This window comes from Oncorhynchus mykiss, chromosome 15 (assembly GCF_013265735.2).
Source record: "Oncorhynchus mykiss isolate Arlee chromosome 15, USDA_OmykA_1.1, whole genome shotgun sequence".
Lineage (NCBI taxonomy): Eukaryota > Metazoa > Chordata > Actinopteri > Salmoniformes > Salmonidae > Oncorhynchus > Oncorhynchus mykiss.
In genome coordinates, this window is record NC_048579.1 from 44,025,496 (window position 1) to 44,040,060 (window position 14,565).

The window sequence follows — 14,565 nt, forward strand, 5'->3', positions numbered from 1 at the left end:
CATTTCACGCATGGTGCAAGCTCTCACATTTTCTGGCCTGTAGAGTTGAAATTAGACTTGGCCCTTTTTAAAAGTGAGGACAAGTCCTCACGGTATTTGGAACTGAGGTGACTTTTTGTCACGGAGGTTTTTATTTAAGTGGAAAAGGGGTTGGTTCATAATTTCCAACCAATGTCTACTCACTTGGGTGTGGCTACTGACTTAGTTCAACTTTACAATTCTCTCATTTTAAAGGTTAACATCACATTGCATCATTTTGCAAATAGTTTCATCTTTACTCATTCATTTTTATACAAAAATTAGATGCAAGCCTCACAACTGGGAACCTGTATAAACAGAGTTAGGGTAATGTGGCTGTATTGTCTTTCATGAGGTCACAAACATGAAACAAACGGACCGGGTCGTAGCTGGCTTCTCCACTGACCGTTTGAACAATAGTCCTATTTTGGAGAATGTGTAATTCTCAAATTGTGGGATGTAGTAGAATTTGGCGGGAGAGTTCTATTGTGACCCTCTCTCCCAAACTGCATGGTCAGGGCGACAAGCCTGCCCCCCCCCCCCCCCCCCCCCCTCCAGTAACTTGCTCAATTTGTATACTGTTCAAACTAGGCATTACAAATGCATTTAAATCTGGGTTATGGGACCTAGAAGAAAGCATGCATTTTGTTTGCGTATATCATTAACTTTAGATCAATCAATCAAATGTATTTATAAAGCCCTTCTTACATCAGCTGATGTCACAAAGTGCTGTACAGAAACCCAGCCTAAAACCCCAAACAGCAAGCAATGCAGGTGTAGAAGCATGGTGGCTAGGTAAAGCGCCCTAGAAAGGCCAGAACCTAGGAAGAAACCTAGAGAGGAACCAGGCTATGAGGGGTGGCCAGTCCTCTTCTGGCTGTGCCGGGTGGAGGTTATAACAGAACATGGCCAAGATGTTCATAAATGACCAGCAGGGTCAAATAATAATAATCACAGTAGTTGTCGAGGGTGCAACAGGTCAGCACCTCAGGAGTAAATGTCAGTTGGCTTTTTATAGCCGATCATTCAGAGTACCACTCCTGCTGTCTCTAGAGAGTTGAAAACAGCAGATCTGGGACACGTAGCACGTCCGGTGAACAGCTCACGGTTCCATAGCCGCAGGCAGAACAGTTGAAACTGGAGCAGCAGCACGGCCAGGTGGACTGGGGACTGCAAGGAGTCTGATCAGGCCAGGTAGTCCTGAGGTATGGTCCAATGATGACCTCTGCGGTGCTTAAACTGACTTCAAATGTGAAAAGGCCAACCAACGAAGCAATGGAAAATAACACAATCTACATACAACTTCATTTATCTTTTTTTTTTACAGCATTATCAACATTATTTATTTAGATTGTAAACATTGGTGGTGTATCAAACCTTGGGGCACCCCTTTATTTAACTCATATTTGACACCATCTACCTTGATGGCCTGAGTTCTGTCATTGAAATAATTATGAAACCGTCGGCAATAATCTGTACCCAACCCTATCAAGGACAGCTTATTCAACAGAATGACAGTGTACAGTACAGTATCAAAAGCTTTTGACAAGTCTACAAACATGCCAGCACAATTATTTCTATCTAAGGCATTTGCAATATTATTTACAACAAGCATGGTAGCCATAGTGGCGCTATGATTCGGTCTGAATCTGGATTGATTAACATTAAGAATACCATTTACAGAGAGAAAATAACGTAACTGTTTGGGTCAAATTGTCAGCCCCTAATGACTTCTTGGTGTCAATAGCCAAAAAGGCAGCAATAACTTCTGTTTCTGTGAATTGCCGATAAGACAAACCCCGACTACTATTTCCCATGTGGACTGATCATCCATCGAGGCAACTGGAGGCTTTAATTGGGAAGAACAGTTGACTGACTGGCCAAGACCAGTATGACCCCCATTTCTTTCATATAGAATGCAGCGGAGATAAAATGATGATTAATTAAAAGCATCACATCTGAACTTGTCCAGTAATAATACAGGAGTCTAAAACTACTTGCTTAGGCAGGGAAGTAGATGAATTACCCCGCTTCAGTGAATTCAGTGAATTTTCCAGAATTTAGTGGGATCACTAACAGAGCCTGTCATAGTGCTAGGGAGTAGTTTGATTAAGACTGTTTAACCGAGGCAGTGCACGCACTTCTCAATTGCCTAAATAGCTGCCAATCAGTTAACATGCGAGTTTGTCTAGCCTTGGCCCAGGCTTGATTTCTTATCTAGAGGTCTGAGAGTACAGGAGAGTACCATGGGTTATTTCAGTTTTTGACTCTGAGTCACTTGAAAGGGGCATGTTTATCAGCCAGAGGTAAAAATGGATGAGAAGAAATGTGCCAAAACAGGGTCTGGAATGCAAGCCAGTAGAAAAAAACTAATGAAGGAACGCCTTGGGTGAGATTTTTTCACAATTATTATACAATGGTCAGAGTTCTTCAATTGTGTATCTCTTATGCAAGTTGTAGGTCAGTGGTCGCTGATATAATTTGCAAAACACTACTGGCCAAATAGTTATTTTTACATTAATCCGAGTGGGTTTCATTATCAGCTGTCAAATTGAACTCAAGACAGGGATTCTTAAACTGATCTGTGGCATGTGTAAGCAAATCAAAATGTAGATCTAACAGAACCAGGTCAGCTACCAGAAAGGGTTTTAACTAATCATAAATAATATCAACAGCCTCCGCCGAGGCGATGGACCGCAGCAATAAAGATATGCATATTTTGGCTTATGGGCACTTTTATAACCAACAACTTGTTAGGGACAGAGATGCTAAGAGAACATGATGCCATAAGAGAAGATCTTACATAAATAGACACCCCTCCCCCCTCCCCCTTTTTTTATTCTATCATCTCTGAAAATGTTCTTGTCTGTATTTGTTTTTATCCATAATCAAATGATTCAGCCATGTCTCTGAGATAACTGGGGATAATTCCAAAGTGTGTAGTACATGGGGATGTGTGAAACTTACTCCTCAGCCTGAAGTGTCCCAACTTGCACCAGCAAATAGCTAGCTTGTTCGCATGGTGCAGACTGGTAAGACTCTTCAGGTGGGCGGTCACGTGTGCTAGCAAGGCAGAGGTCCAGAGTTCGTGCTAGGTATTGGCTGAATTGGGATGAAGTCAAACTCGTTAAGTGTGACGTCCTTTACACACATACGATCCAAAAAAATAGAGGAATCCAAGAATATGTTTAGTTATTATACTTTTAATAATTCAAAATCATGGATGTCAATCATGGAACTGTATAACGTTCAAGTCGTCATGATCTGTTCTCCAGGTTTAATCTTCTACGTGTGGTCTGGAGTGTGACTGTTTGAGGTTGTGGACAGGTGTCTTTTATACTGATAAGTTCAAACAGGTGCCCTTAATACAGGTAACGAGTGGAGGACAGAGGAGCCTCTTAAAGAAGAAGTTACAGGTCTGTGAGAGCCAGAAATCTTGCTTGTTTGTAGGTGACCAAATACAGTGCCTTGCGAAAGTATTCGGCCCCCTTGAACTTTGCAACCTTTTGCCACAATTTTAGGCTTCAAACATAAATATATAAAACTGTATTTTTTTGTGAAGAATCAACAACAAGTGGGACACAATCATGAAGTGGAACGACATTTATTGGATATTTCAAACTTTTTTAACAAATCAAAAACTGAAAAATTGGGCGTGCAAAATTATTCAGCCCCTTTACTTTCAGTGCAGCAAACTCTCTCCAGAAGTTCAGTGAGGATCTCTGAATGATCCAATGTTGACCTAAATGACTAATGATGATAAATACAATCCACCTGTGTGTAATCAAGTCTCCGTATAAATGCACCTGCACTGTGATAGTCTCAGAGGTCCGTTAAAAGCGCAGAGAGCATCATGAAGAACAAGGAAGAAGAAGAAGAAGAAGAAGAAGAAGAAGTTTAACTCTGGATGAACTGCAGTGATCTACAGCTGAGGTGGGAGACTCTGTCCATAGGACAACAATCAGTCGTATATTGCACAAATCTGGCCTTTATGGAAAAGTGGCAAGAAGAAAGCCATTTCTTAAAGATATCCATAAAAAGTGTCGTTTAAAGTTTGCCACAAGCCACCTGGGAGACACACCAAACATGTGGAAGAAGGTGCTCTGGTCAGATGAAACCAAAATTGAACTTTCTGGCAACAATGCAAAACGTTATGTTTGGCGTAAAAGCAACACAGCTGAACACACCATCCCCACTGTCAAACATGGTGGTGGCAGCATCATGGTTTGGGCCTGCTTTTCTTCAGCAGGGACAGGGAAGATGGTTAAAATTGATGGGAAGATGGATGGAGCCAAATACAGGACCATTCTGGAAGAAAACCTGATGGAGTCTGCAAAAGACCTGAGACTGGGATGGAGATTTGTCTTCCAACAAGACAATGATCCAAAACATAAAGCAAAATCTACAATGGAATGGTTCAAAAATAAACATATCCAGGTGTTAGAATGGCCAAGTCAAAGTCCAGACCTGAATCCAATCGAGAATCTGTGGAAAGAACTGAAAACTGCTGTTCACAAATGCTCTCCATCCAACCTCACTGAGCTCGAGCTGTTTTGCAAGGAGGAATGGGAAAAAATGTCAGTCTCTCGATGTGCAAAACTGATAGAGACATACCCCAAGCGACTTACAGCTGTAATCGCAGCAAAAGGTGGCGCTACAAAGTATTAACTTAAGGGGGCTGAATAATTTTGCACGCCCAAAGTTTTTGATTTGTTAAAAAAGTTTGAAATATCCAATAAATGTCGTTCCACTTCATGATTGTGTCCCACTTGTTGATTCTTCACAAAAAAATACAGTTTTATATCTTTATGTTTGAAGCCTGAAATGTGGCAAAAGGTCGCAAAGTTCAAGGGGGCCGAATACTTTCGCAAGGCACTGTACTTATTTTCCACCATAATTTGCAAATAAATTCATAAAAAATCCTACAATGTGATTTTCTGGATTTTTTTCCTTCTCATTTTGTCTGTCATAGTTGAAGTGTACCTATGATGAAAATTACAGGCCTCTCTCATCTTTTTAAGTGGGAGAACTTGCACAATTGGTGGCTGACTAAATACTTTTTTGCCCCACTGTATATGCATGTGCTTTTCTCTGTTTTATTTTACAATTTGCGTCATGTTAAATATTAGACACTAGCATCATTCCATTCTGTTTATCTTTCTTCTGTCATGTCCTTGTAAATTGTCCCTGAGGGTCACTAGCATTAGTGGATCATATTAGGATAACTTTGTGCAATGATTAAGGACATGTAGCCTATTGAATCATGATACAACTCAGACCCCACATAGAAGATTAAACCTGGAGAACAGTTCATGACGACTTGAACGTTGTCATACAGTTCCATGATTGATGATAATCAAGGTAGATTTATTGGATTAATGTTCTACCCCTGTTGTACACTTTTTTCCACCTTCCAAGATTTTATGAATTGAACTAGAATATTTCTCCAGATCTGCAATAGGCTAACTAGCAATCATACCACACATAAAAACAGTCAAAGCTGCATACATTTTTTATATGAATCGACAAGAAAGAATAGTAAAAGCTGATAGGCAGCGGAGAGGCCAGGTGCATCATTGCTCATGAAAGAACAGTGAAGACATGAGACACACAGCTCAAATCTCACCTATTGATCAATTATCCTACCTAAACGAGCCTACAACAACACAATGCAATGAATAATTACATTCTAGCCTACTCTAGGCTGCAGTGAAAATGTAATTTGAATAACGGCACAAAAGGCCTGTGATTTGACGTTTCATTCAATTTGGTTCAGATGTGAATCTACTCTCGACAGCTTACGAGGTCTAGAAAGGCACAGCAGCAGACCAGTCTGGCTGTATTTTTACAACTGGTACTAAATGCGTTGTCTGTTGCAGATCATCATTCTGCCAAGTCGTCCTATTGTAATGTGGTCACATATGCCCCCCTGCAGGCCTAGTTATTGAGGAAAGCTTAACACATACTCTGCATTCTTTACAATTCAAGCGGCTATTCCTTGTGCACCTAGAACCTAACGCTTCAATATAGCCTAAATACCTTTTATATGTGGCATAAACACAACCAGTCGCAATCTTTCAATCTGATTAGGCTACTTCAAAAATGTATTACATTTTCCCCCCCCATCAATTACACACAATACCCCATAACGACAAAACAAAAACTGTTTAAAAAAAAACATTTCAGCTAATTTATTAAAGTATTCAGACCCTTTACTCAGTACTTTATTGAAGCACCTTTGGCAGCGATTACAGCAACAATTCTTCTTGGGTATGACGCTACAAGCTTGGCTCACCTGTATTTGGGGAGTTTCTCCCATTCTCTGTAGATCATCTCAAGCTCTGTCAGTTTGGATGGGGAGCTTTGCTGCACAGCTATTTTCAGGTCTCTCCAGAAATGTCCAGTCGGGCTCAAGTCAAGGACATTTAGAGACTTGTCCCGAAGCCACTCCTGCATAGTCTTGGCTGTGTGCTTAGGGTCGTTGTCCTGTTGGAAGGTGAACCTTCACCCCAGTCTGAGGTCCTGAGTGCTCTGGAGCAGGTTTTCATCAAGGATGTCTCTGTACTTCGCTCCGTTCATCTTTCCCTTGATTCTGACTAGTCTCACAGTCCCTGCCGCTAGAAAACATCCCACAGCATGATGCTGCCACCACCATGCTTCACCGTAGGGATGGTGCCAGGTTTCCTCCAGACGTGACGCTTGGCATTCAGGCCAAATAATTCAATCTTGGTTTCATCAGACCAGATAATCTTGTTTCTCATGGTCTGTGAGTCTTTAGGTGCCTTTTGGCAAACTCCAAGCAGGCTGTCATATGCCTTTTACTGAGGAGTGGCATCCGTCTGGCCTCTCTACCATAAAGTTCTGATTGGTGGAGTGTTGCAGAGATGGTTGTCCTTCTGGAAGGTTCTCCCATCTCCACAGAGGAACTCTAGAGCTCTGTCAGAATGACCATCAGGCCCTTCTCCCCTATTCCTCAGTTTGGCCGGACGGACAGCTCTAGGAAGAGTCTTGATGGTTCCAAATGTCTTCCATTTAAGAATAACGGAGGCCACTGTGCACTTGGGGACCTTCAATATTGCAGAAATGTTTTGGTACCCTTCCCCAGATCTGTGCCTCGACATAATCCTGTCTCGGAGCTCTATGGACAATTCCTTTAACCTCATGGTGCTCTGACATGCACTGTCAACTGTGGGAGCTTTTATAGACAGGTGTGTGCCTTTCCAAATCATGTCCAATCAATTGTATTTACCACAGTGGACTCCAAGTTGTAGAAACATTTCAAGGATGATCAATGGAAACAGGATCAATGGAAACAGCTTAATTTCAAGTCTCATAGCAAAGAGGCTGAATACTTACAGTAACAGTCAAAAGTTAGGACACAACTACTCATTCAAACTATAAATTGACTTGATTATTTATTTACTAACAAGCTAAATTTCTACATTGTAGAATAATAGTGAAGACATCAAAACGATGAAATAACACATGGAATCATGTAGTAACACAAAAAGGTTTAAGGCACACCTGTTAATTAAAATGCATTCCAGGTGACTACCTCATGAAGCTGGTTGAGAGAATGCCAAGAGTGTGCAAAGCTGTCATCAAGGCAAAAGGTGGCTACTTTGAAGAATCTAAAATCTATTTTGATTTGTGGTTACTATATGATTCGATATGTGTTATTTCATAGTTTTAATGTCTTCACTATTATTCTACAATGTAGAAAATAGCAAAACATTTTTTTTTAAACCTACCAACTAACAATACACTCATTAAAAACCCACTACCGAAATTCCACTACTTTGGCCCTATCTGCTCCTGAACCATGCCAATAACCTAAGAGAACGGGACACCACCACTCAACACACCCTGTAACTCTGAAGTCAAATCTCGTATATCCAAATACTTCTCTGCAGCTGCCACCAACACATCTATTTTCTGTGATTTACACTCCATTTCTGCCGTACAGTTTATAACCATTGCTATGAACGCTAAGAATCCAATCTTACTGAAGCATATATCACTCGTTGGCCTATCCCTTTGTGCTGGCACAGATCTACTACTCACAGGGATCCCCTCCAGATCTCTCACCGTTGACCCATACATCTCTACAATCTTCAATGCCTCAGCATACAACACATTCTGCCTCTGGCCACCTCAACCTGACTCTCTCACACTGGACACCTTCGATCCCCAGCAACATGAGCACCCCCTACAGTTGAAACACAATTCTATCCACCGAAACTACACAATCCTCTGTCCCATGCCCTCCGGCACATTTCCCACATCTTGGCATCTCCCTCCTCCACACTGCTGTAACATGACCATAAAGTTGCACCTGAAACAGAGCAGTGGATTCGGTACAAAAGCTCTAACCGGATACCTGATATATCCTAACATGACTGTCGGGTAAAAACTCTTGAATGACAGTGACTCCTCTGTTTCACCACGCTCACCACCGGGTCTGCGGCACACCAAAAGGCAGGCGTCACAAATACCAGGAATCTTCAACTTCAATTGCTCCACCTCCACACGTATTGCTACCCCAGATATCATTCCTTTCAATGATGCCCTATTCCTAAGTGTGAAGCAAGAAACAGATCTTGACACAAGTTGGAGCACCCGCTCCCTCTGGACAGAAGAAACACAAACAAATAAGTCCACTACAGGTTACCTTCACTGATTCAACTGAACCCAACCATTTATTGGACCATGCTGGTCATTTATGAACATTTGAACATCTTGGCCATGTTCTGTTATAATCTCCACCCGGCACAGCCAGAAGAGGACTGGCCACCCCACATAGCCTGGTTCCTCTCTAGGTTTCTTCCTAGGTTTTGGCCTTTCTAGGGAGTTTTTCCTAGCCACCGTGCTTCTACACCTGCATTGCTTGCTGTTTGGGGTTTTAGGCTGGGTTTCTGTACAGCACTTTGAGATATCAGCTGATGTACGAAGGGCTATATAAATACATTTGATTTGATTTGAACTCCTTCCCCACCCATCCTGAAACCACAAATGGATCCACCAAAAGGCAAGGATTTACTTTCTCCCAAAAATTCACTCATACTGGACCAGATCCTTAAAAAAAAAAAAATCATGTCCATCAATGCCAGACTAAGGCTCCGAGCTCTTCACCACACCTTCCACCTAACTTATCTCACCCTCATTCGCTTTCATTTCACCTCCAGAACTTGGTCTGGCGTATGGCTCACTGTTTGCCCTTGACATCAATCTCTTCAACACCCCATCGCCATCTCCACCCTCTGCTTTCCTCATTCTCTTCCACCCCCATTCTTCCACAGGAACCCACCTCTCTGTGTCTCTGTCCCAATAGTCCTCTTCTGTCGCCATCTGAGAATTTTCAGATCTCTTGCAATTATGTCAGCCAATGAACTCATCCACATTACGCAATGTCACGTAATGCCGGACATTTTACACATCAATGTTGGCGTCTTATAATCGTAGCTAACTAATTTAAATATGTAACACCTTAAAACCGTCATCACATGTGCACATCATACAGCTTTGTTTACAAAACCGTTAGTTAGCTCAAGCAGAGCATGGCAGAACGATACTGGCAGAACGATACAACGGGTGGGTCTAATGCTGGACGCTGATTAGTTAAAACTGCATTCCAGCCGGTGTCTATTCCACAAGTTACCACCGGCTAAAGCTAGGACGTTGAAATGCCTTTGAATTTTCCTATGTTACTATTTCACATTCCATCTCCTTTCCACTATCATCAAGCTGTAATGATAGACATTTTAGAAAATTCAACATCTACCCTGTCTGCACATCTTCCCAGGCAACCACCGCAGCAGGAATGCTGTGATTCAAAATCAGCTTTCCCAAGGCAAAAGGGGGATATGCTGTGAAGCCTGTAAAGACAGGCCAAAGGGGGGATATGCTGTGAAGCCTGTAAAGACAGGCCAAAGGGGGGATATGCTGTGAAGCCTGTGAAGACAGGCCAAAGGGGGATATGCTGTGAAGCCTGTGAAGACAGGCCAAAGGGGGGATATGCTGTGAAGTCTGTAAAGACAGGCCAAAGGGGGGATATGCTGTGAAGCCTGTGAAGACAGGCCAAAGGGGGATATGCTGTGAAGCCTGTGAAAACAGGCCAAAGGGGGGATATGCTGTGAAGCCTGTAAAGACAGGCCAAAGGGGGGATATGCTGTGAAGCCTGTAAAGACAGGCCAAAGGGGGGATATGCTGTGAAGCCTGTAAAGACAGGCCAAAGGGGGGATATGCTGTGAAGCCTGTAAAGACAGGCCAAAGGGGGGATATGCTGTGAAGCCTGTGAAGACAGACCCAACATACTGTAAGGCATAGTTATTCATTTAAAATAGAATTTCAGGCACATACATTCCAAATACTAATATTGAAAAAAAATTGCAATACCAAATATTGCATATTCAGACTCGGTACTCGTCAGTGAAGAGCACTTTTTGACAGTCTTGTCTGGTCCAGCGACGGTGGGTTTGTGCACATAGGCGACGTTGTTGCCGGTGATGTCTGCCTTACAACAGGCCTACAAGCCCTCAGTCCAGCCTCTCTCAACCTATTGCAGACAATCTGAGCACTGAAGGAGGGATTGTGCGTTCCTGGTGTCTGCCACTGCGAGGACGATCAGCTGTCCGTCTTGTCTCCCTGTTGCGCTGTCTTAGGCGTCTCACAGTACGGACATTGCAATTTATTGCCCTGGCCACATCTGCAGTCCTCATGCCTCCTTGCAGCATGCCTATGGCACGTTCACGCAGATGAGCAGGAACCCTGGGCATCTTTCTTTTGGTGTTTTTCAGAGTCAGTAGAAAGGCCTCTTTAGTGTTCTACATTTTCAGAACTGTGACCTTAATTGCCTACCGTCTGTAAGCTGTTAGTGTCTTAATGACCGTTATACATGTTCATTAATTGTTTATGGTTCATTGAACTAGCATGGGAAACAGTGTTTAAACCCTTCACAATGAAGATCTGTGAAGTTATTTGGATTTTTGCAAATTATCTTTGAAAGACAGGGTCCTGAAAAAGGGACGTTTCTTTTTTTGCTGAGTTTATGATATCACATTTTGTAAATTATTATTATTTACAAAAAAATGCATTTGGACGGGAGATGAGTGTTCAAATTTTACAAGTCTATGGGGTCCTGCAAACTGGAGGGTGGTGGGGTGCCTATATTGGGCATATGGCTCCAATATACAATGGGGAGAACAAGTATTTGATAACCTGCAAAATCGGCAGTGTTTCCTACTTACAAAGCATGTAGAGGTCTGTAATTTTAATCATAGGTACACTTCAACTATGAGAGACGGAATCTATGAGAGACAAAAATCCAGAAAATCACATTGTATGATTTTTAAGTAATTCATTTGCATTTTATTGCATGACATAAGTATTTGATCACCTACCAATCAGTAAGAATTCCGGCTCTCACAGACCTGTTAGTTTTTCTTTAAGAAGCTCTCCTGTTCTCCACTCATTACCTGTATTAACTGCACCTGTTTGAACTCGTTAGTTGTATAAAAGACACCTGTCCACACACTCAATCAAACAGACTCCAACCTCTCCACAATGGCCAAGACCAGAGAGCTGTGTAAGGACATCAGGGGTAAAATTGTAGACCTGCACAAGGCTGGGATGGGCTAAAGGACAATAGGCAAGCAGCTTGGTGAAAAGGCAACAACTGTTGGCGCAATTATTAGAAAACGGAAGAAGTTCAAGATGACGGTCAATCACCCTCGGTCTGGGGCTCCATGCAAGATCTCACCTCGTGGGGCATCAATGATCATGAGGAAGGTGAGGGATCAGCCCAGAACTACATGGCAGGACCTGGTCAATGACCTGAAGAGAGCTGGGACCAGTCTCAAAGAAAACCATTAGTAACACACTACGCCATCATGGATTAAAATCATGCAGCGCACGCAAGGTCCCCCTGCTCAAGCCAGCGCATGTCCAGGCCTGTCTGAAGTTTGCCAATGACCATCTGGATGATCCAGAGGAGGAATTGGAGAAGGTCATGTGGTCTGATGAGACAAAAATAGAGCTTTTTGGTCTAAACTCCACTCGCCATGTTTGGAGGAAGAAGGATGAGTACAACCCCAAGAACACCATCCCAACCGTGAAGCATGGAGGTGGTAACATCATTCTTTGGGGATGCTTTTCTGCAAAGGGGACAGTACGACTGCACCGTATTGAGGGGAGGATGGATGGGGCCATGTATCGTGAGATCTTGGCCAACAACCTCCTTTCCTCAGTAAGAGCATTGAAGATGGGTCGTGTCTGGGTCTTCTAGCATGACAACGACCCGAAACTCACAGCCAGGGCAACTAAGGAGTGGCTCCGTAAGAAGCATCTCAAGGTCCTGGAGTGGCCTAGCCAGTCTCCAGACCTGAACCCAATAGAAAATCTTTGGAGGGAGCTGAAAGGCCGTATTGCCCAGCGAAAGCCCTGAAACCTGAAGGATCTGGAGAAGGTCTGTATGGAGGAGTAGGCCAAAATCCCTGCTGCAGTGTGTACAAAGCTGGTCAAGAACTACAGGAAACATATGATCTCTGTAATTGCAAACAAAGGTTTCTGTATCAAATATTAAGTTATGCTTTTCTGATGTATCAAATACTTATAGCATGCAATAAAATGCAAATTAATTACTTAAAAATCATACGTGATTTTCTGCATTTTTGTTTCAGATTCCGTTTCTCACATTTGAAGTGTACCTATGATAAAAATTACAGACCTCTACATGCTTTGTAAGTAGGGAAACCTGCACAATCGGCAGTGTATCAAATACTTCTCCCAACTGTATATATATTTTTGTTACTGTCAAATGATGTTTTGCCATGATTTTAACCTTTTATTTCTCGAGTGTTGGTCAATATCTTGGCAATGAAAAATGTCAAATAAATGCCTGATAAATGCAATTGTGTATTGCTGCTGTTTGTCTGATATCCAACAGTTCATGATCAGCTCTGTTGACCATGAGCATTTTGTAGAGAAAATGGGGTGAGGTATACTATTTAGGCTCGGAATGACATGTGGCCCATTGTTTCCCTTGTTACCTGGCAACGATCACTAGGGTGCTTCCAACAACTGTCAGTCAAGGCGAGCTCATGAATATAAGCTCCCCGCCCACTCAACCTGTTCATTCAGGCTTCCTGATAGTTAGAGATGAAGAAACGGCACCTTTTCTTTCATTACTGAGCATCTTAGTGTAAAATATATGGGTCATGTTTTGGTTATTCAAAGGCAATTTTCATTTGGGACCTTTAATCAGAGGAGTTCTAGCAGGGATAATCAACTATATTGAGCAACAAGCAGATTTATTTTCTTGAGACGATGGTCGGGGGGCCGGAACATAATTACAAATCATTTGTAGATTGCAAGAAGCCCAAACAGATATGCTTGACTAAAACATAATTTCAAACCTAGCTTACGATCTATTACATATGAGAATACTTGAACAGATTTGAACAGTTAAAAATCACTTGGAACTGATTTCTGGTGTTTTTACAGCCTTTTATGTCCACCAATCTAAAACATGTATTTAAAAAAAATAAAATAAAAAAAAAAGAAGCTTTTTGTTTTGCTCAGAAAACTTGCGGGGCTAAATAAAACCATCTGCGAGCCAAATTCAGCCCGCCAGTTGGGGAAACCGGAGTCATAGGAAACATTACCACTGCTGTTCTAAGAGGTCCGATTTGTATTTTATGACAACACATGAGCCTTTCATATACATTTGATTTGTGAGCTTAAATCATATACATTGAGAATAAGAAATGAAAAGTGCTTGAATTTAGTTTTTGCAAAAATCATCTTTATCTATGCTCATTTATTTCAGAGTGAAAGAATCTGGTGAAGTCACTTTGCTAGGTAGGTGCAATATGCTATCTTTGGTCTTGGCCATTTGATTCCTGTCATTGGGTTTGTCTTTTTCTATGGTGCTGTGCCGGTCCATAGACTGGATAGGGTATCAGACGAGCAGGGAGATGAGCCATGTTATCAGTGCGTTTCCCTCCACAATGGCTCCACTGGCTGGGTTGAAGCAGCGCTCCAGATCACACAGACTATGTAGGCTGGCCTCAAACGGAACCTGGCACGCAGAGGGAGGGAATCATTTCTCAAGTAATATCTGCATGTCTAAGAACCTTAACAGGGTAAACGGGTAACAAAAATGCCATGGAAGAGGCATAAGATCAAATGTTTCACACATTCAAGCCATAGTAAAACATCAACAGTACAGTATATCTTAGGTTTGTGTAAGTGTAATGGACATGTTTAGTGTCCTCTGTAAATGTGTGACTACATGTAGCGTGTTGTTTCCTGATTATTGTGTTAGGATGTTCTGGGACTGCTCTCAGGGAGGGGACTGATAGGACAGAAACAAGGGAACACATTGTTACTTTGGCACAACACCTAGAAACTACGTGTGTAAGGTCATGATCAGTCTATTGCACCCTGAGAGCAGAGACACCTAGTTTGTGCATGAGTATAAAAAGTGCTAAGGTAGAGCATCCCTTCAGAGTTTCTTACAGACTTGTACTTTGATTATGAAGCTTGTTG

General features: G+C 42.2%; 1 protein-coding gene across 3 annotated transcripts in view; it reads right to left on the reverse strand.

Annotated features, from left to right (window-relative positions):
* Positions 1–13,255: 13,255 nt before the first annotated feature.
* The window catches only part of cfap54 (cilia and flagella associated protein 54), a 111,190-nt gene continuing 109,880 nt past the window's right edge, over positions 13,256–14,565 (reverse strand). For all 3 annotated transcript variants that reach the window (XM_036944412.1, XM_036944413.1, XM_036944411.1), the window contains one exon: positions 13,256–14,095. In XM_036944412.1, the coding sequence (XP_036800307.1) occupies positions 13,976–14,095 (120 nt within the window). In that variant the 3' untranslated portion in view covers positions 13,256–13,975. The remainder of the gene's footprint in view (positions 14,096–14,565) is intronic.